This window comes from Olea europaea, chromosome 11 (assembly GCF_002742605.1).
Source record: "Olea europaea var. sylvestris chromosome 11, O_europaea_v1, whole genome shotgun sequence".
NCBI classification, from domain to species: domain Eukaryota; kingdom Viridiplantae; phylum Streptophyta; class Magnoliopsida; order Lamiales; family Oleaceae; genus Olea; species Olea europaea.
In genome coordinates, this window is record NC_036247.1 from 27,448,524 (window position 1) to 27,472,504 (window position 23,981).

Genomic DNA, 23,981 nt, shown 5'->3' on the forward strand with positions numbered 1-23,981 from the left:
ACCAGAAAGCGGTTCTACCCCTTGATTCGGATTTAGGACAGAGGGATTATGTCCCACAATTGTCCTGGTTTGAAAGTGGTTTGTAAGAGGTATAGCCGGTTGACATATTTGGCCTACTAACTTATTCATTGTTTCGTTTAACGTTTTTAGCTGTTTGGCCATATTGTCATAGTGTGCATTTCCATTTTGTGTAAATCTTTCCATATTATGAATACTTCGAAGATTTACCTGTTCAACGACGTCTTGCGTGAGTTCTCCAAGTAATGCACGCATGGTTCGAGGACTCAACTCCGTCATTGGTTCCTAACGACTGTTACTGCTCTGATTTTGTCCATCTTTTCGTGGAGAGGCATGCTGCTCCTCATATCGCTCGATTACAGACTGGATTCCTCCCTGACTTGCTCCTTCCTTGTCGGATCTCTGAGGCATATTGTTTCTCCTTTTGTACTTTCAACACCTAACACCACTGTCCCACTGGGCATTCCAAATTGTTTCACGCGGGTTAAGTCGCTAACAATTAAAAAGGATCAGACGATTGTGTAAGGGACGAAACCTCTTGAGACAAAGTCCCAAAAATGGGTGTTCTTTTATTGGCGATGAACTTTACAATTGGAAATGGAAAACAACGTACCTCCAAGGGGCGCAAGCACACGAGTTACTGAAAGAAAATTGTTTAAGTCTAAAAAACTGAGGAAATGAAAATTACATGTTCTCTGTTCGAGAGTTTTGGATTCGGTCCTTTGCTTCTATTTTCTTTTTCCCTTTTATACTTCATAGACAATCTCTTTGTGATTAACTGCTCTAAAAACTGCTTGATCGTCCTATAACTACCCACTTTCTTCGTAGTGGTCATTTTATCATGAAAACTGCCTTTTAACTGCTGCCATTACCTTTCATCGTTCAACCGCTTTCGATTGAATTCCTTGAGTCGTGGAACGTGATAGGGCTGCTTTAACAATTGCCTTGATAACTGCATTTCTTGATAACCACGACGCGTTATGTCTGTTAATACCTTGGGCGACTTGAAGGTTTGGGCGAGAATAGAATAACAGCTCTGGGCGACCGTATGACACTCTATTCGTTCAAATTCTGGGCGACTTGCAAACTTGAGCGATGGCGTTACAGCATTCTTGGGCCCCCTTATTTGGGCCTTCACCTTGATTTGTTCGATTGGACTTCGTTCTTTGGGCTATCTGATTTGGGGGTCCTCCAATTGGACTTTACTCATTGGGCCGTTCGATTTGGGCTGTATTTTTATGTGTCAACAATTTCAAGTTTAGACTATGCTAATGCCTCAACTTTTGAGAACATAATAACAAGTGTGCAAAAACATATACTTCTTGTATTCATTAAAGGATATAAAACGTGCATGGTCAGTGCGTAACTTCATCTGGTGCACCAACCAAATTAATCGGTACAACTAAATTAGTCAATATGTTGACTATTATACACCGCTAAGAGCAATTGGTAATGGAATAGGAGAAGCAACCGTTCATAAAGGTTTCCGAAATTCTCAATCTTTCTTTTTAGCGAGGAGGAATAGTGGGAAAGGGAGCGATGAAGTCGTTAAAATCTATACTAATTACGAGGTAATTATTGTGTTTCAAAATGGGATATATGCATACATACTTGTATTTTCTTCGTATCTACATGTATTACTATCGTATTAGTTTACAATCATGAGTACAAAATATAATTTTTACGAGTGCTACTACAATTCTATGATCAAACTGCCAAATTGAAGATTTCATAGTTCAAGAGAAGGCACAAGATATGCATAGTGACATTTAACCCTACTTCATCTATTAATAGAAAGGAATAGTTAGGTTAGACCCAGGAGACAACTATACAAGCTCTACGCTGAAGTCGTGAGAGTTCTCGTAAATATATTAGTAGAGAGTTAGGGTGATAGTTTCATTTTGTACTATTGAGTTAGTGTGAGTATTTGGAAAATATATGGTTAAAAGTAGAAAAAAAATTAGATTTACTCGTAAAATTATTTATTCAAAGGACATGTGATTAAAAATGAATTTACGAATAAACAATTTTTTCTATGTTCAGACATAGACATATTATAATGAGTAAGAGTCAACCTTGAAAGTGGAAACCACTATAAAGCACCTCAAGAAACTCTCTATTTGCAAAGAGCATATTCTAACATCTGAAAAACATATATAAATTTAGAGAGTTAAGTACTCTCAACAAGCTCTTTATATTTAACACTTAATTTTATTACTCCCAAAAAATATTTATTATTTTTTCTATCTTTTATTTTAACTAGCTTTTATTTATATTATTCTATTATTTGTCCACATTTAAAATTGAAATACTTTGAATGCGTTTAATTATAGAGAGTGGGTTTGACTCTCTAAATTTGGAGAATTAAACCTACTCTCTAAATTAAAATGTTAATTTAAAGAATATCTTTAAGCATGATTTTAAGATAAAGAGCATCTCATATTTATAAAATCTTGGAGATGTTCTTAGGCCTATTCATTTCATCCAAAGTACAGGTCTCAATGCTGACCAAAGTACAAGCAAATGGGAAAATGTCGATTTTTCAATGAGTAATATGATTTAGGGTCACTGGAAAGTATCACTTAAGTGATATTAAATTATAGACACAATTAAATAAATCATATAATTTTACCTTTAATTGAATTTTTCACATTATGATATTAGACTGATACTCTAATGCTACTTATCCTAGATAGCACTATTCTTTTCCATTATTAAAACAAAAAAATTAAAATAAATAAATAATAATAATAATAATAATAATAATAATAATAATAATAATAATAATAAAGAAAGATAGATAGATAGAAACCCACATATTTGTGCTATTATTATATTTCACATAATTGCATATTCAAAAAATAAAAAATATTATTTATTAATAAATGTGACCGAAATTACAAGCGCACAACGGTCGCTTTATAAGCCGGTTACAACAAATTTGTTGAATTATAAATGCATTTAATTTGTTGCCGACATTTCTGCTAAAGAAAGAAAAAACTTCCTAAAGATGTAACAGTTTAGTTGTTTTATTAATGCACAATAATTAAAATAACATAATTTGCTCTGTATATAATAAGTCAATAATTAATGAATGCGGCCTCTGAACTTCCTTTTAAACACATTACCGTTGGGGGGTCTACATTTCAATTTATAAATTTCCCGTGTGTGTGTATATATATATCATAACTTTTTTTTCACTCTCCATTGTTCTTTGTTAAGGTTTATCAGTGTGTTTAAGAGGAACCAATGTTGTAACCAGTCAAATTCTTCGGCGCTCTCATACGTACGTTCATCAATATCTCTTGTGGGCTCTTTCTAACCATCTAATTGTGTCCCACTTCGCTTGTGAAAGGCTTGCCTTGTGAGTTTGTATAGCACTTTGAGTACTTTTTCCATACAATTGATTTTAAGTGTGAGTTCTATCAAAAGTAGTTGTTACATTCTTATTTTCCTTTTCGGTAAGCATTCTTTTCTCAAATTATTTATACAAGAGTTGATAGTACATGGTTAATATTTTTGCTTATTTTTGTATATTAAACCTGCATTTTTTGGCATTACTTAGCTCTTGCTTTATTATCAAAGACAATAATTTGATGCATGATTCAATTTAGTGACACATAATGGCTATTGTGGGAGAACAGAGACCACTTTCCAGCGTAGAATTCCATGCCTTTCATCGAAAAATGTCACAATCTAGCTTTTGCTTTTACTTTAGCTTTATTGTGAATATTTTTTCATCTTTTGTGTTTTTATTCTCAATGATCCCTTAGATTCCCCATATGGCTCCTGCATAGTGATTCGTGATCAGTACTTGACAGTATAATAAATATGATTTTATTTTTTTATTCTTTATTATTGTTCATTTTAAAATGTCAACTTTATTAAGTTAATCTATGTTTTCATCTTTATTCAACGTGGAATTTTATCCTTTAACATGCCCCAACAAGATAATCACTTGCTTTAACAGATCAATTTTAAAATCCGTGTGCTAGTTTTTTTGAGTCTTAAGATTTGGGGTTTCATCTTAAAAGGCCAACATTATTCAGAGAAGTAATCCAATTCTTTATAAAATGGTTTAGGTTTTTATCTTTATTCGATACAAAATTTTATTAACAATTACAATCTAATACATGTCGCTAAACACACCTTCTGCTGTAAGTTAATTTCCTTTTAGATGCATCATGATAAAGTGACATTCTGCTTTTCCACTTTGATAAAGTCAATAAAGAATATAATGCTTTTAACATTTGTTTAAAATAAGGACCACCCCTAATCTATGGACGCATCAATATTGCAATTATTTATTTTTTGTTGTTTTTGCTTCTGCATAAAGTCTTAAGTCTCTCTACAGTATTTTTATAAATGGGCACCTTCTTTAACTTTCTTAGATGTTCTTGTTAAATTGATTAAGGTTTATTCTTTATGACATTGTTAACGTTATAACATTTTGAATCAGAATTTCTGTCTTAGCAAGAGTCAGAACAGTAGTTTAAATGTATCATTTTGTGACTATAATTACCATGAATCCAATATTTTTGCCTGTGCTCGTGCTGTGTGTTCGTGATAATTTTATTCAAGGCATTTAGCTAATGCGATGCTTCCAAAACTAAATCGAATGGCTCGCCTTTCTTACACGAAAAAGTTTGAAAAGATGACTTTTGTCCAAAAGAGAACCAAACCAATATAGAAGTATGAATTATAATTGAAATTTCGAAAGTTCAAATTCTTATTTCAACCATTTACATCATCTGATTGTTTCCCGGTTCTGGCTGAGGCAATTCTGGTGCCTTTTGGGAGAGCACATTGAAGGAGGTACATGTACTTCTACTTTCATTTAAAAATTGTAAATCAAAAGAGAGTCGGGTATTAGTAATATCAAGCTTGAATATGTCCAAGATTTTTCTTTTGTTTCCTAAGGGGCGATGAGGATGGTACTTTCTTCTTCTCTCTCAGTTAAAAAGAGTGATTTGTGTAGAATCTTGTTTGGAATGCTTCTTTTTCATTCTTAAGTCTCAGTTTCTTGCTTCTGCAATACACTTGAAACAAAATTACATTTTGCAAAGTGTAATTCGCTTTTAAGCGCTTCAGTACTTCTTTCCCCATTTCTCGTTATGAATTATCGCTTTCTCTAGTCTCTAAATTTGTATGTCCTCAATAGATGCTTCTTTTAAGTCGCTGTTCCTTCTCCAGGATAGAACAAGAACTGGAAAAGCTGCTGGGATCAAATTCAACTAAAACTTTCATTTAAAAATTGTAAATCAAAAGAGAGTAGGGTATTAGTAATATCAAGCTTGAATATGTCCATGATTTTTCTTTTGTTTCCTAAGGGGCGATGAGGATGGTACTTTCTTCTTCTCTATCAGTTAAAAAGAGTGATTTGTGTAGAATCTTGTTTGAAATGCTTCTTTTTCATTCTTAAGTCTCGTTTCTTGCTTCTGCAATACACTTGAAACAAAATTACATTTTGCAAAGTGTAATTCGCTTTTAAGCGCTTCAGTACTTCTTTCCCCATTGCTCGTTATGAATTATCGCTTTCTCTAGTCTCTAAATTTGTATGTCCTCAATAGATGCTTCTTTTAAGTCGCTGTTCCTTCTCCAGGATAGAACAAGAACTGGAAAAGCTGCTGGGATCAAATTCAACTACTTTGTGTTATCTGCAACATTCTACAAAATGAAACTCCTGTTTTTTGTGGCGGCTGTTGCAAATCTCTTTCTGTTATTACCGAATTTTCAACAGATTATTGCTGATCTTGATTCAGACAGGAGGGCTCTACTTGACTTTGCTGATGCTGTCCCACATATTCGAAAGCTTAACTGGAATGCTAATGTCCCGATATGCTCTTCTTGGGTTGGCATAATTTGCAACAAGGATGGAACTAGAGTGCGTGAAATCCATCTTCCGGGGATTGGGCTCAATGGATTGTTCCCGGCGAAAACTATTGGAAAACTCGATGGTCTTAGGGTCCTTAGCCTTCGATCTAACCATCTCACAGGAAGTCTTCCTTCTGATATCCTTTCCATTCCTTCCCTCCAATCCATCAACCTTCAACACAATAACTTCTCTGGTGATGTCCCTCCTACCCTCTCTCCTCAACTTAGTGTAGTAGACCTATCCTTCAACTCTTTCACGGGGTCAGTTCCATCCACAGTTAAGAACTTAAAGAGATTATCTACGTTAAATCTCCAGTTCAATTCGTTCTCCGGAGGCGTCCCCAATCTTGATCTCCCAAGGCTCAAGAGTTTGAATTTGAGCCATAACTTGCTAAATGGCTCAATTCCATTTTCCCTACAGAAGTTTCCGATTTCATCCTTCATAGGAAACTCTCATTTATGTGGTCCACCACTGAATTCTTGCTCTACACTATCTCCATCACCTTCCCCTTCGATTGATAATTTTTCTCCTACAATTTCTGGAAGACATAATGCTTCTCACTCGAAAAAACTTAATTCAGGAGCTATCATTGCTATTGCAATTGGTGGCTGTTCAATATTACTTCTTCTAATTTTGGTGATCTCGTTCTTCTGTCGGAAGAAGAAAGATAGGGGCATAAGTGTGACAAAAGCTAAGGCCTCTAGCGGTGGAAAGAATGAAAATTTGAAGTCTGAAGATTTTGGAAGTGGAGTACAAGGAGCTGAGAAGAACAAGCTTATATTCTTTGAAGGTTGCTCTCATAGCTTTGATCTCGAAGACTTGTTGAGGGCATCAGCTGAAGTACTTGGGAAGGGCAGTTATGGTACAGCTTACAAAGCTGTTCTAGACGAGGCAACTGTAGTAGTGGTGAAACGTCTAAGGGAAGTTGAGGTTGGAAAGAAGGAATTTGAACAGCAGATGGAGATCTTGGATAGAATTGGTCGGCACCCTAACATTGTGCCAGTTCGTGCTTATTATTATTCCAAAGATGAAAAGCTTCTCGTCTGGGAATACATGCCTGCTGGTAGTTTGTCTGCAGCCTTGCACGGTATGCTTTCCTCTTGTTTTTCCTTGTTCTGTTGGATTGTGTAGAGCTTTATTATACTGTTCACTATTCCCTTTATTACGGAAACACCCTTTATTCCTATCCTACATAAAGGAGTTTGAGCCTTGAGAATTGAGATAGACAAAAACATAGAGGTGTGAGATCTTCCCAAACTTGTTCTTTTAGATTTTAACGAAAATCTGCATTTTCAAGTAGAATTAGGTCTTAGCTTTACATCAGGAGTGAACAACTATAAAATCTTTGTGTTTCTGCATGATCAACCCTAACTGTTTCATTCAACTATGATCTCCATAATCATTGAGAAATCATCAAGTATAATGATACCCCTTAACTTATTCTGTATGATGAACCACAATAGGTAACCGAGACACTGGAAGAACTCCATTAGATTGGGATTCCAGGCTGAAGATTTCACTTGGAGCAGCAAACGGAATTGCCTATATCCATTCTGAAGGTGGTGCTAAATTCATTCATGGCAACATAAAGTCCTCGAACATACTCCTCAACCAAGATCTTGATGGCCGTGTTTCTGATTTTGGATTAAGCCCTCTGATGAATTCTTATGCTATCAAATATCGAGGTACTGGCTATCGAGCTCCAGAAGTGATTGAAACGCAAAAAATCACTCAAAAATCTGATGTCTACAGCTTTGGAGTAGTCTTACTTGAAATGCTCACAGGCAAATCCCCTATTCAATCTTCGGGCTACAACGATGTTGTTGATCTACCTAGGTGGGTGAGGTCCGTTGTTCGCGAGGAATGGACAGCTGAAGTTTTTGACGTGGAGCTGACCAAGTACCCTAACATTGAAGAAGAGTTGGTGCAAATGCTTCAGATTGCTTTTGCGTGCGTGGCAGAACTACCAGATATGCGACCAAATATGGACGATGTAGTTAGAATGATTGAGGATATTCAACAATCTAAACTTGAGAACAGACCGTCATCTGAGGACAATATGTCGAAGGAATCCAAAGTGCAAACACCAGAATAATATGAGCTTTTAGCTTATACTTTGATTCTTGAATCAACTTCAATAATTTGTTGTGCATCACCTTGGCTCATGTAATCGTTTGCAAATTTCTGGCCATCAATTATCTCTTCACATTAAGATTAGCCTCATGCTTCCAATTTTTTGCCCTTGTTTGTTCCTCTTCACATTTAAGCCATTATTTGACTTTTCACTTTACAAATTTTGGAACTTTGAACTGGATATTAACAAACCCAATATTGTTTAGATTATAATTCAGAAGTCCCATTACTAGTAAGATCCATACGTTGCAAACTATCCAAGTTCTCTAACGTGCTGGCACTTAAGCTGGACTTAACTGGATATTAAGTAAACCGTCAGAGATCGAGCTTCATTATATCTTCGAAAGCAATTGCCTGAACCCAAATGTACACCATAATTTGTGAGGGACGCAAATAACACATTTATAAGGAAAGTGATGGTGTAACTCGAATTGAAGTCCATCTCGATCCTTTGATCGTGAAATCAACACATTTTCTGACGTGGAACACGTTAAAAGAGGTAGAAATAAACAACGCATCTTTAGGTCTTCTTCTAGATATATATAGTAATCAATCGAATAGCTCACAATTATTGAAGGTTAGGCACGGAAAAATCTGAATACTGTTTCTAATCTCTCCATGACTAGACAATTATGTAACATTTTTCATTTTTCTCATCTTTTCTTGAGTAAATTGACAAAAAAATCCCAAGCTCAATGTCAATTAGTCTTATATGCCACAAGGGCAATTTTGGTATTCCAGCATTTTTCAAAATTTGGTTAACCAACGACAAATAAACGGCTTTTGTCCAATATTATCAAAACTTTCCATAATTGTTCAAATTTCCGCATTTTTATCCATCTGCGGATCTTTGCTCCAACACCCCCACCCTCTCCCCCAAAAATTTTGCATTATCGAAAGCTTCCACTTCACTAGATCTTAAGGTAAATTTTTTTCAATCCATTTCTTTAATAATATGATCTGCCACAAACATTGGATTGGATTTTGATATGTTTAATTTTTTGTTCAACTATTTTCCTGCAAACCGATAGTATAGAGATTTGTGAATATTAAAGGGTGATTGTGAGGTTGGTTGAAGAATTACGGAAAACATAGAGATGCAACGGGATGTTTTCTTGATTATATTAATTGGAAATGGAATCCCGTTTTGGTTTTCTTGACTAGTGGATTGCTCATTTGGAACGGTTCGGGGACAACTTACAAGAAGCTGCAATTCCCCTTTTCCTTGGGGGCGGCCGGGGAGTGGGGTGGTTGTCATTTTGAATAAAAGGCGTAGTTGGGTCTCGATTCTTTTAGAATGCCGTAAAGTTGTAGCGGGGTTTTTGCCCGATTCTATTAGATTACAAACAAGTTGTAGAAGGTTGTCATTTTGCCAAAACTGCGTATTTGAGTCTTATTTCTATTAGACTACAAGCAAGCTGTAGAATGGTTGTCATCTAGATTCTTGAATTGCAAACGAGTTGTGATTGGTTGTCGTTTTTTACTCTAAAAGGTATCACTGATCTTGATTTCTTAGATTGCGAACAAATTGTGAAGTTTGTCCATTGTCATAGTCAACTTCAGAGGTTTCAATAACTGTCTAAGAAGAATTGCAGGAGAAGAGAGACTTGATGATATCTCAAAGCCATGATGGTGCACACAAATCTACCAGTGAAGCATGAAATTGGAATAGATTTCTATCACGTACATTTCTTCCTTGAAGTAGTAAATGAGAATTTAATGAAATTTGCAGGAAGCATCGTGAAACAATGTTATTGTGCATTTGCGTTAATCGGGACAATTAGGTGGAAGAAAAGTATACAAGATTAGACTGAGGTGGATGAACCATAAAATTCTAAAGAGGTTGTTTCATATTATTGGGCTGTGATGCCAAATATTCTTGGGTGTCCAGCCCATTTGGGCAATGTTGATATGAATTAGTCCAACAGATACTACCCAACCCATTGTTCAATAACTCAATGTTGAAAGCTGCTGAAACCCGGCCCAAACTTAACAACCTACGTGTGTCGCTCTGGACCCCTTGATCTACTAAACCTAACATCTACGGTGATGACCCATTATGATATATACACGGTCTAAGTTTGTTTGACCCTAATTCGAGTCATTCTTTCTTGCGCCTCTTCGTGATATTTTCTGTGGAACCTACTGGGTCTCTCTCTTCGTGACTTTGTGTCTCTACCTCTTCTTCTTCTTCGTGAATCTTGTGATTTAGCCATTAAACCTCTAGTTTTCTGGAAGTACTATGTGCTTAGAGTCTTAGTGATTCTTCGGTTGTGGTTTGTGAAGAGTTTCCCATTTGTGTTTGAGTGATTTGGGTCTATTGAAGCGACTGCCTCTGTGTTGTGGTTTAGGACTGTGGTTTATAAGTTTTTCACATTGTACAGACGGGTACAATGCGTGATCTGAGCCCGAATCAATGATAAACTTGATGCCTTTGGTTTAAGTTGTGTTCGGTCATTTGTTGAGTCGATTTTGGGTCTATTCTTGTGACAGTGGTATCAGAGCCTCTTTAGGCCGTTCGAGTCCCTGTCTCCAACGTCCGATCGTGAGAAATTAATTTTCACGTCTGGATTTATTGAGAGACGAACAGTCGACTGGAACCCTAGATCTGTTCGGCTACAGATCTTGACTCGGTTTATGATTTCTTGCTTTTTCTTGGTGAACTAACAGTTGTTGTTGGTGGTTCTTGCATAAAACATTGAGTTCGAATTATTCTTGGTGAACTGACTCGAAAATAATTGGGCCTCCTTTGTGATTCTCGATCTGCCGGTCGAATCTTTAAAGTCTCTTAAGTCCTTTTAATTGTAATACATGATTTACTGCTGAGTGTCATGAAATTGCGTATTTTCTTTCGTTGAAAGTGTTCTGAAATTTTGGAATAATAATCTATAAGTGTTTAATCTTCGTGATTCATTCCTGATTTCAGTATAAAGTCTATCGATTAATCTTTGTGATTAATTCTTGATCCCTGTAGTCTGCATGTTATTCAATCTTTGTGATTGTTAATTGACAATTTGTCTTTAACCCTGTACACTTTGCACTGCACTACTGTGTATTTTGATTTGAGCCTTGACCTGAGGTCTTTGAGCCTCACAGAATCCTGGCAAACCCAAGACACAACACTGTATTTTGAAGTGATTTTTTTTTATTCCTCTGATTGGGTTACTGTTTTTGTTACTGTTCACTGTATTATATCCCCTGATATTTTTTCATACTGTGTGTGATACTTTGTGTTGTCATACATCCTGTGAAATATCTTCTTGTTCCTTCTGGCTGAACTTTAACCCTCAAAGTTTTTATTGTGTTGATTAAAAAACTCCAAATGACAACGGGAACGTTTGAACTTGGGATTTTTAATGGAAAAGGGGATTTCCCCATTTCGCAGCAAAAAATGAGGGGGGTCTTGTTCAACAGAAAATGTCTAAAGCTATAACTGGTGAATATCGTGATACTATGACTGATGAACACAAGACTGAATCTAATGATCCTGCCTATACTTCCATTATTCTTCACTTGTCTGATCCAGTATTAAGAAAGGTTGGAAAATTGGATAATGCAAAAGTCTTATGGGATAAATTTGAGGAACTTTATTTGGTAAAATCATTGCTAAATAAACAATTTCTGTTGGAAAAATTTTTCAGCTTCAAAATTGATATGTCCCAAGACTTAGACGATAATCTTAACAATTTTAATAAACTGGTACAAGATATAACTAATGCTGGGAATAAAGTATCTGAAGAATATAAGGGTGTAATTTTGTTAAATTCCATACCTGATGTATATGAAGATGTTAAAACAGTTATTAAGTATGGCAGAGAGTCTTTAACACTTGAGATAGTGATTAATGCTTTAAGAAGCAAAGATTTGAAAGTTAGATGTGAGAGACATGGCAAGAAAAGTGAGAACCTATTTGTAAGAGGTAGATCACTGACAAGATCTAGTAATAATCAGGATAACCAAAGTAATCGGTGAAATAATGCCTTTAGAAAGAAGGGAAAGGGTAGACAAATGTCAAAATCTAGAAATGGTGCTAGGAAATGTTATGGTTGTGGCAAAACAGGACATTACATCAAAGACTGTTTTAAAAGAAAAAATGAGCAAAGAGAGGTTAAAATTGATGAAGGGAATATTGTTGAGCCTCTAGGTGAGGGTACTGTTGATGTCTATGTTGTGACTGAGTCCACATCTGATTTGAACTCTGTAAATTATACAGATAACTCAAGTCAGAGTGTAGAATGGATCTTAGATTCAGGTTGTACCTTTCATATGACCTCTAAAAAGCATTGGTTGCTTGATTTTAAGGACTTAGATGGAGGTGAGGTTGTTATGGGTAACAATGCAACCTGTAAAGTGATGGGGATAGGCAGTGTGACTTTAAAATTCGATAATGGGTACACCTTTACCTTGGAAAAGGTGAGGTATGTACCAGATTTAAATAGAAATCTAATTTCAGTTGGGAACTTAGATAACATAGGTCTCCAAGGAAATTTTGGAGATGGTTTCTTGAAAATAGTTAAGAGATCCTTGGTTATTTTCAAGGGCATTAAAATAAATGGTATCTATGTCACTAAGGCTAATGTTTTGAGTCACACTACAGAATCCTCTATGGCTGAGAGTGATGCTACATTGAAATGGCATAATACGTTAGCCCATGTGAGTGAGAAAGGTTTACACATCTTAAGTCAAAAGGGTGCCTTTGGTAGTGATGTGATTTCTAAAATTCCCTTTTGTGAATATTGTACCTTAGGCAAACAACATAGATTTCACTTTAGTAGAGGGAAACATAAGACTACATCTATCCTAGAGTATATACATTTTGATTTGTGGGGTCCATCATCTACCACCTCTCAAGGTGGGAATAGATATTTTTTATCCTTAATTGATGATTTTTCAAGAAAAGTATGGGTATTTCTTTTGAAACAAAAATCAGACACTTTTGAAAAATTTAAAAGTTGGAAAACTTTGATTGAAAATCAAATGGATAAAAAGATTAAAATTCTAAGGACAAATAATGGATTAGAATTTTGTAATACTGATTTTGAAAAATTGTATATGGATGATGGCATTCTAAGACATAAAACAGTACCATATACTCCACAATAGAATGGTAAAGTTGAAAGGATGAATAGGACAATCCTAGACAAGGTTAGATGTATGATGTTTAGGTTAGGTGTCCCTAAAGTGTTGTGCGGGGAGGTTGTTATGACAGCAATTTTTATCATAAATAGGACCCCAGCTAGTGCATTAGATGGTAGGACACCTGAGGAAGTGTGGATAGGTAGGTTGGCTGACTATACACGCTTAAAAACCTTTGGTTGTGTAGCATATTCACACCAAAGTATAGGAAAACTTGAGCCTAGATCCCAGAAATGTGTTTTTATGGGATATCCTGAAGAAGTGAAGGGATACAGGCTTTGGATAGAGAAATTGGGGGTTTTAAGATGATAATCAGTAAGAATGTGACCTTCAATGAAAATGAGATCCCTTGTTTAAATAAGAAGGCCTCTAGTGAGGAGCCTAAGGGCCAGGAAGAGGAAAATACTAGGCTGCAGATAGAACTTGAACCTTCACATGATCTTGTAGTTGAAAATCAAGAGGAAAATAAAACTGTGGAAGAATCAGGTGATGAAACAGTTCAAGGACCTACTGGTGGGTTAGTGAACCCTTTAGGTGATTATCAATTAGCTAGAGATAGGGATAGAAGAGAAATGAGAGAGCTTATTAGAATGCAAGACTATTTGTCACTTGCTATGTTGTCATATCAGGATTTAACTTTTAAGGAGCCTAAATCCTATGAAGAGACTATTAGTTGTCAATCTTCCAAGGAATGGCAGCTTGCTATGGAGGAAAAAATGAGGTCCTTAGTGAAAAATAAGACCTGGAGCTTAGTGCCTAAACCTAAAAATAAATCTCTAGTTGATTGTAAGTGGGTTTATATTGTTAAAGAAGGCAATCCTCCTAATCAGCCCCTTAGGTTTAAGGCCAAATTAGTGGCTAAGGGGTTTACCCAAAGACCTGGTATTGATTATAATGAAATCTTTTATCCTGTTGTAAAATATACTACCATTAGAGTCATACTTGCATTAGTTGCATATTATGATTATGAGTTAGAGTAAATGGATGTTAAAACTGCATTTTTGCATGGAGATCTTGATGAAACCATATATATGAGACAGCCACAAGGTTTCATTGATAATAGAAAACCTGATCATGTATGCCTGTTAAAAAGATCACTTTATGGCCTAAAACAATCCCCTAGGCAATGGTATAAACGTTTTGATAACTTTGTGTCTTCAATTAGCTTTGTGAGAAGTTCATTTGACCATTGCTTGTATTTTAAAAGGGATATCAGCAACTGTATGACTGTTTATTTGCTGTTATATGTGGATGATATGTTGTTAATTGACCAGAAAATAAGTGATATAAATGAGATTAAAAATGTGCTAAGTGATGAATTTGAAATGAAGGACCTTGGGCATGCTAAAAGGATTTTAGGGATGGATATTAAAAGGAATAGGTCCTAGCAGTTATTAATTTTGTCACAAACTGATTATGTGAAAAAGGTCATATCCAAGTTTGCTATGCATGATTCTAAATCTCTGACGTTACCCCTTGCATGTCATTTTAAGTTGAGTAAAGATCAGTCCCCACATGATGAATCTTACATTAAATATATGGAAAAAGTGTCAAATTCAAATGTTGTTGGATCTGTAATGTACACCATGGTTTGCACACGACTCGATGTTGCACATGCTATAAGTACCTTAAGTAGACTTATGTCCAACCCTGGCCCTGAACATTGGAATGCAATGAAATGGTTATTAAGGTACTTGAAAGGCTCAGCAGACTTAGACTTATGTTTTAAATCTAGTAAAGAGGGAGTTAGTTTAAAGGGATACATAGATTCTAACTATGCCGGTGATAGAGATAACAGGAAGTCAACTACTGCTTATGTGTTTACGCTGTGTGATACTTGTATAAGTTGGAAGTCTCAATTGCAATCAATTGTAGCTTTATCAACTACTGAGGCAGAATATGTGGCTGCTACTGAGGCCATTAAAGAGGCCTTATGGCTGAAAGGTCTTTTAAGTGAGGTAAAAGAATCTGTTGATCATGTTGTTGTATATTCTGATAGTCAAAGTGTTATACATTTATGTAAAAATCCAGTCTTTTATGAAAGAACTAAACACATAGATGTGAGAATGCATTTTACAAGAGATATTGTGGAAAAAGAATCTATTTTGATTGAGAAAATCCCTACTCAGTTTAATCCCGCTGATATGGGTACTCAGGTACTTCCTCTAAATAAGTTTTAAGTCATGTTTGCAACTCTTATGAATTGATACTGGGTAAACTTTGTGTTTGTGCAGGTGTATTTGGCTTGGTGCTGATGATCTGGAAAGAATTATATCAATTGCCTGAAAAATCTCTTGTTATATTTTTTCTTTGTCTTTGTGAGTTTTGATCATTGGCATCAAGGGGGAGATTTATTAGACTATGATGCCAAATATTCTTAGGTGTCCAGCCCATTTGGGCAATGATAATATGAATTAGTCCAACGGATACTACCCAGCCCATTGCCCAATAACTCAATGTTGAAAGCTGCTGAAACCCGGCCCAAACTTAACAACCTACGTGTGTCGCTCTTGACCCTTTGATCTACTAAACCTAACATCTACGGTGATGACCCATTATGATATATACACGGTCTGAGTTTGTTTGACCCTAATTCGAGTCATTCTTTCTTGCGCCTCTTCGTGATATTTTCTGTGGAACCTACTGGGTCTCTCTGTTCGTGACTTTGTGTCTCTGTCTGTTCTTCTTCTTCGTGAATCTTGTGATTTAGCCATTAAACCTCTGGTTTTCTGGAAGTACTGTGTGCTTAGAGTCTTAGTAATTCTTCGGTTGTGGTTTGTGAAGAGTTTCCCATTTGTGTTTGAGTTATTTGGGTCCATTGAAGCGACTGCCTCTGTGTTGTGGTTTGGAACTGGGTTTAAGAGTTTTTCACATTGTACAGATGGGTACAATGTGTGATCTGAGCCCGAATTGATGTAAACTTGATGCCTTTGGTTTAAGTTGTGTTCGGTCATTTGTTGAGTCGATTTTGGGTCTATTCTTGTGACACATATCTATTCTGACCATTTGCTTAAAATCTGACTTATAAGCTGATGCATTTAAACTTATAGCGCACAGCTATAGTCCTTTCACCATCTTTTAATTGTGCAGAGGCCATGGGACAGTGCTGGACTAAGGTAATCAATGTTCGGAAATCGGTCGTACTGAAGATTTATTTTCCTTTTCTTTTGATATGTTCTTGAGATAACTGCCATAGGTATTCATTTATTAGGTTTGTTAAGGTAGATAAAGAACTTGGTCTAATTACAGTTTTGCACACAAAATGATAACGAAAAGAGTACTACAGCAGAGCTCGAAGGAGAAAATGTTCACCTTATAACTTCCATGGAGAAGTGGGAAGAAAAGAATTTGGAAGCAAGTAGGGAAGGCAAGATAGTAAGCTACCTATGTTTTAATTTCCAGAAGGATTTAGGAGTTAGCTTTAATCATCAATAAGCCATAACTTTAGAGCTTGTTAATAATTTTGATATGAGAATTCATCCTCCTCATTTTCTCACTTTAGACATTCTTTTTTCGATTTGTAATTTCCAACAGGTGGCAGTTAATTTCAGTACATCATGGAGTGATCCTTGTAGAGAGATGGCACCAACTTACTCTGAGCTTGTCGATAAATATCCTTCAATTTTATTTCTAACAGTGGATGTAAATAAATTAGCAGTAAGTTGCTACTTTTTCTTCAAGCACGTAGTTTTTCATGCAGGATTGCTGTCGTCAATCTAGGTTATCAGATGATGTTCAATCCTACGCACTAAGAAGCGGAATATATTGATTATATGAAAACATTGTGCTTATATATATGGAGTAAGAATTGAGTACTAAATGGGACATCAAAGCCACTCCATCCTTCTTTTTTGTGAGAGACGGACGACAACTGGACAAACTTATAGGTTCCAACAAGACAGAGCTCCAAAAGAAGATGATGGCCATTGCCGAGTCAAATTGAAGGTCCTTGAATTGAATCTTCATTTTTGGTTGCTCTATGTAAACATTTATAAAGTGTGTGGTAAAGTGGATTCGATGGTGCTCCATGTAAACATTTATAAAGAAAAGTTAAAAAATGCAGTTCATAGTTCTATTCATTGATGTCTAGTAATGTACCAAACATGTAATTTTCCTACATCGCGAATTTCGATTGTTGATACTTCAAGAATGTGATGGCTAATATTAGTGTACATTTATTTTCCTCTTTCAGCTATAAAAGAGGATCCAAAAGTTTCTGTTTGTTAAAATAAGCCAATGTGAATCTTAACATTGGAGCAATGTTATGTATAGCATATTCCAATCTGTACACAAAAAGCTCATATTTCTTAGTGGTAGATAGGTATTCTGTCATGTAAACTTTTATCCAATAAATTTGGAGTCGGCTTCACCAATCCTTTTCCTTCATTGCTAGACGAATAGATCGACAGGAAGAAATCCTTAGCAACTAGCACAAGCCATTCTATTAGTGGTATATGCTTTCCTCTTCTAATAAAATTGCTTAACTTTCATAACAAGTTTCCAACTGTAGAAAATAACAAACCAATATGATAAAGAAACAAAAGAGAGGAAGAACAAACTGATGAAGAATGGAGAGGAAGAAGGAACCATTCTTACTGCCTCCAAATTTAGGTTAGATATGTAGGATACAAGCATAGTTATCAGACCCGACTCAGACATCGACCCGGTCAAGGCATCGGGTCACTGGGTTACTGGTTGGTTCGATAAACCGGTGGTTACTTAAAAATAATTTAATAATTTTTAAAGTATAATTTTTTATTTTTTATTTTTTTTGTTTGAGACAAAATTAAAGTTTTCAAGTTCTTTCTCACTAATTTTTCTACACATTTAAATTAATGATTTTTTGAACTCATTTGTTGGTGATAATGGCTAAATTTTGATTTTATTATTTTGTATATTCTATTAAAAAACATATTTTTCCCTTTTTGTGATTTACAAATTATTTATTAGTTATTGACAAAAATTTTGTGTATTATCTATTCAATATATCTTAGTTAAAATTAATTTTTTTCAAACAAAATAAGTATATAAAATAATTATTTGAAATTACAAAGTGAATGTAAATGTTGGACTAATTTCTTTAAAAAAGTTTCTAAAAGTAGCAAATTATTCATAGGTTAAATATAATTTATTAAACAAAAGTCAATAAAGTATTACTTGCATAAAGTATTACTTGCACTAGTGGTAAGGACATGTTCTATTTACTTAGAAGTCAAGGGTACAAATCTTTGGTACCTACAATTTCAATGTAAAAGAGTTTTGAAATTTGGTTTAAAAATCAATCGGGTCGAACCGGGTTGAACCGGCCCGAAAATTATTCAAAAATTACCTCTTGGCCCGGTCAAATTCGAATTTTGATCAGGCCACTTGCATATAAAATAAGCTGACCCGGCTCGGCAAAGTGCCCGGGTCACCGATTTAAATAACTATGGATACAAGAGTTTATATAGTACAATAACAAAAGACAAATCTACCCTAAAACTAAATAACTTATTACATTAACATCCCCCTTCAAACTCACGATGCTACAGCAAGAAGTAATGAGAGTTTGACAAGCAAGAAAAAATGCAAACGATGAAACGGATGGGACTTATTTTGATCAGGCCACTTGCATATAAAATAAGCTGACCCGGCTCGGCAAAGTGCCTGGGTCACCGATTTAAATAACTATGTATACAAGAGTTTATATAGTACAAATAACAAAAGACAAATCTACCCTTAAACTAAATAACTTATTACATTAACATCCCCCTTCAAACTCACGATGCTACAGCAAGAAGCAACGAGAGTTTGACAAGCAAGAAAAAATGCAAACAATGAAACGGATGGGACTTCATGACGATGTCAACAAGCTGCAATGATGAACAACGAAAGGTAGGGAAATAATACCAGACTGTAGATAACCAACGAAACCACACAATTTCAACTACACCAAACGGATGCAAATTTCAAATTCCAATTGAACTTGACATACCAACTCCAAGAACTGACAATGCCAAATTCCAGATACACTGGACCAAATACCAAACAAAATTTTCAATCCCATAAACCGGGCAAACAACCGAAATTTCCAATCTCGTGAACCGAGCAAACACCAAATCAAATTTTCAATCCCGTGAACTAGGCACCAAACCAAATTTTCAATCCCACGAACTGGGTACAAATTTCAAATTGAAGCTTGACAAATGCCAAATTTAAGTCAACCACAGCTAACAACACATCCCCATCTTTCTCATCACAATGCACTCCATTTAAAAAAAAAAAAAAATACCTTCCCTGCCCACGAACTACTGAAGCCCAACAATAAAAATAGAACTCCATAATAGCCCAACGTTGAACTATAAAACCAACCAAAGCCCTTCTAATAATGAACCAAACCCAAGAGAAGCAAAACCCAAATTAAACCCATAACTAACCAACCCACTACTTAGGCCCAATTCAGTAGACCCATCAACCCAGCTAGCCCACATAAACTAACAATCCACAATAAAAACAAACCCACAATCAGAGTCCAGTTAAAAATCAGCCCACTCCAACTGAACCCAATTTCAACATACTCCAGGACCCAAACCCATTACCCATATAGTACTACAGACCATATAATATTTCAACCCAATCAAACAAACATGAGCCCAATTAAATTACCTAGCCCATGAGCCTAATAACCACCCCAATCACAAAGGCCTATGGCAACCACCATTGTGCGTCAATGGAATCCCAAGTTCTGCAGCTATTCCAGAAGCAGCTGTTGCACCTGGAATGAATTTAACTTCAATTCCTTACTGCTATAGAAAGTTCATCTCCTCTCCACCCTTCCAAAAAAATTAAAAAATAAAACCAACGGATCCCCGCCTTTTAGACTCACAACATTCGCCTCCAATTTGACGACGCTCAAACGAAACGATTTTCGAGCAACTGAAGCATGGATTCACCAACTTCCAAAGAGCTGCTGAGAATTGTTGTTCAACATCAGTAAATCAATGGAAGTAGAAGTTGGAATGAAATTGAAAATGGTAGCTCCTAGTGTGGTCTGTGTGACCGCACAGGCATATAACCTTGCGATCGCACAAAGACCTATCGAAACTTAGAGGCCCGATTTGAGTTTAACCATGCAATCGTATGGATTTGTACCATGCAGTCGTATGGTACAAAAAATCCGACCGTTTGAGGCCGTTGTAAGTTCAATTTTGGTGACTTTTGGGTTATATTTTGGCATCATTTCGTACATGTGGCTTTTGCCTATAAATAGTTGATCCATATTGAAGGCAAAATTATTACAAAATATCAAGGATCCATATTACTTCCAAAATCAAAGATCAAAATCTTTAAAAGCCATATTTATATTCATTCTTTGTGTTCTTTAAGTTTTTTAGGATTTGCACTTGTACTTTGGTGTTTAAATCCCTGCAATACTTGTTATAACCTGCAAACTATTTGTCAACAATCTTCGAAGTATCTTGTTCACTAAATATTCCTTTTCGATTTTAAAACCCACCGCAAGTGTACGGTTCGTTAACAAGTAGTAAAATGGATTATGAGTCCAAGTATCGTTCTCACAAGGATTGAATTGGCTCTAATTAGACTAATGTGACCTTAACTGAATCTAATTGAATGAAAATTTGGTTTAAATGTGAAAAGCCCTAATTCTGGAAGAAATCCCCAATTTGAAACCTTAATTGCAAAGAAAACCCTAATTTCGAAATTTCACCAATCGAATTAAATAAACACGCAATTGAAATGTAAATATGCAATTTTATCACAAATATATTGAAATGAATCGAAATGAAATCATTAAGAACTTGAATCCCCAATTGACTATTAAAAACCCTAATTTCACAAATTCAACGAATCGATGGAACAAAATGCCAATTCAATGTTCCTAAATTATCCAATACACTCTCTCGATATATATTGAATCTACTCTTACACACCACCAGCCTATATTTCTATGGATGATGCAATGTACAAGAATGCATGACTTTTTATGAACATCTTCATGAATTGCATAAAGCATAGAGGTAAGTTTCCATCCCCTATCGGACCCTATGTCAATTTATATTCTATCGAATGTATTCCCCTTCTTTCGAATGCAAAGAACAAATCATCTACAATCACATAACAATTGGCCAAATAATTATGGAAGCATTCAAATCATATAAATCAAACATTTGTCCAACGAAACTATTGTTGAATTAATGAAATAATGGAAATTTAAATCATCAAAAGGTTCATCAAATTCCTAATGAACAAAAACCCTAGCCTATCATATTTTGAAGAAAATTACAAAAATTCAATAAAGGAGAAGACATCACCCTATTATAATTGTTGCTTGAAATCTTCAATCTTGATGAAATCCTCCTTCTTCTTGCATAAATTCTTGGATCTTGATGTTCTTGTGTGCCTCTTCTCTCCCAAAAACGTCTACCCCAGTTCTGGACGTGTTTTAGGGTATATATAGCGTGTCCAATTTAGGTAAGAAAGGAGTTGGAGTCGAAAAAGGAAACTGCAGAAAACCTCCCGAAGTTTCTTCTATGCGACCGCATAGAAGCACCATCAATTCTCATGCCCCTCGTTCGGCACATCTTTTGAGTATTTGCGCTTTAGTCCTCCAACTTTCAATTGTCTTCATTTCAGTCCCTCTTCAATACTTTCTTCTTCCATTTGTTTTGCTTTGTCATTGAGCTCATACTTGGCATGTTTTCACTCTCGTTTTGCATTTAGCTCAACTTCTCAATATTTGCACCTTTGGTCCTTGAACTATCAAATTGTTGCGTTTTGGTCCTTCTTCGGCTCTTTTCTCCTGAATTCCACAATTTCCATTGAATTACCTACAATGCATGAATTTAACTGGATTAAGTCACAATTCAACCATTTTATCCATGTTTAAGTCATGTTTATGAACCAATTAAGTATGTAAAAACACACTTATCAAATCCCCCAAGCTTAAACTATTGTTTGTCCTCAAACAATGCAGTGACTCAATGCTAAACAAACATGGCTTAACACCTTGCCTTGGCTCAGGATTGGACTAAGTAATTGATTTTATGAAAATTTATCAGTGTAAAATGACATCAACCCTTACCTGTTAAATGCATACTTGACGTCTGTGTGTGTGGATTCACGCTAACATATCAAATTCATGATGAGTTTGAGTCCCGACCCCAAGTGGTCAAATATATCCTTACTCGCTCGAGAGATACACAACCCCCAAATTTATTCTTTTCACTCAATAATTCCGGGGTTGTGTTTTAAATTTGGAGTTTACATAGCTCTATTTCTCACCCTCTCGTAGTTTGGATCAATCTCACTATCACAAATTTACATGTCAACCAGTGAAAGCTCTCCTAAGTTTTGATTGCTTCAAAACTCAAGATTAAACTAGGCTACTTGTCTTGCCTCAAAGGTAAAGTTTCTTCCACCAAATGTCCAAAGGGCTTTTCTTCATGTTTTTGTCTCTCTTTTGTTTTTCTCACTTTTCTCTGATTTTCTGAAATTTTTTTTTTCTCATCATCTTCTCATTTGCTTTCTATATAACCCATGTAACGAGCTTTAGGCCGATGACTTCCAAACCAGTTGGCTTTAGGGCACCAGGTTTTTAAACCTTTATAGGCTTATTCACTCGAGTTATAAAGGTTCGATCAGATGACTTTTTATTAACCTCTTTCCTTCTTGCTTTCTATATGACCCATGTAACGAGCTTTAGGCCGGTGACTCCCAGATCAGTTGACCTTAGGGTATCAGATTTTGAAATATCCTTACAGGCTTACTTGCTCGAGTCATAAAGGCTTTTAAAAAAAAAGAAGTGTCTTATTCTTACCAATTAAGTTTATGCCCTTATTTTTTTTTCTAGACATTTGGTATCCAAAATTAACCTTTAATTTAAGATTTTCACCTACTCTTCATCCTACTGGTCTAGGCAATCCACACAATAATTCATGCACGGAGCCTCACTCATTTCAATGTTTGCCTATAATAGTTCAACTATCACCAAACTGTCTCAAGGTATTTTACGGGTTCATTCAATAGAAGGTTATAACTATCTCTCTACTTTATGCTCAAAACCCCAATCACTTATCTAACATGTCAAGCATGAATGACGTGCATAAAATAAATGCCAAGTATTGCGGCAACAAGTATAGGTTAGCCTAATTAGCACCGATCCCAAAGTTCTGAAATGTATCAATCCAATAGTAACATCATAGTCGGCAAGGCAATTAAGCTCACACAAGCATACATAAGCATAATAAATATTCACTCACAAGCATGTCTCATGCAGCAATTAGTAAAAATAAATCTAGATTGTGGAAATGCAATTTATTACATACCGAATGTCTTAATCAAATTATGCCACCATCCCCCAAACTTATACAAGACATTGTCCACAATGTGAAAAATAAGTTTAGAAGGCAGAATTTAAGGAAAATGAATACAAATGAGACAAACGATACTCCCCTGATCAAAACGGGGGCTGCGATGGAAAACTAGATCCCGCAGTATCATCAGCTGGAGGTGGAGGTAAGCACGCCAAGATCTCTCTCATTAGTGCTGACTGCTGTGTCATTTCATCGTGGATCCCCTCAACCCGTGTCTCCAAACGGCCTAAACGCTCCCAAGTTTCATTTACCCTCAACTGGATGCCATCCACCCTGCCCACATACACACTTAGTCGACCATTCATAGTGTCCATCTCCCTCCTAGCTGCCTGGGCATCCTGGCGAGCGGCACGTGACATATCAGTGGCAATGCGGACGTCACGGTGGGCTGTATGCATCTCAGTCGTCAAAGTTCCCATAGCCTGCTGGAGACTCTGCACATCTCG

The 23,981-nt window shown here is 35.8% G+C and overlaps 1 protein-coding gene across 6 annotated transcripts; it reads left to right on the forward strand.

Moving 5' to 3' along the window:
* The first annotated feature begins 3,213 nt into the window (after nt 1-3,213).
* On the forward strand, nt 3,214-8,152 carry LOC111403935 (probable inactive receptor kinase At5g58300). 6 transcript variants are annotated; one of them, XM_023032612.1, is made up of 3 exons: nt 3,214-3,382; nt 5,621-6,980; nt 7,357-8,152. In XM_023032612.1, exons 2-3 carry the CDS (start codon nt 5,693-5,695, stop codon nt 7,986-7,988), a joined length of 1,920 nt encoding a protein of 639 aa, XP_022888380.1. In that variant the 5' UTR covers nt 3,214-3,382; nt 5,621-5,692; the 3' UTR covers nt 7,989-8,152. The 6 variants fall into 6 exon arrangements, with proteins under 6 accessions (XP_022888380.1, XP_022888382.1, XP_022888383.1 ...); XM_023032614.1 differs by having other exon boundaries at nt 3,221-3,304; XM_023032615.1 differs by lacking the exon at nt 3,214-3,382 and adding an exon at nt 3,461-3,479.
* The last annotated feature ends 15,829 nt before the right edge of the window (nt 8,153-23,981 follow it).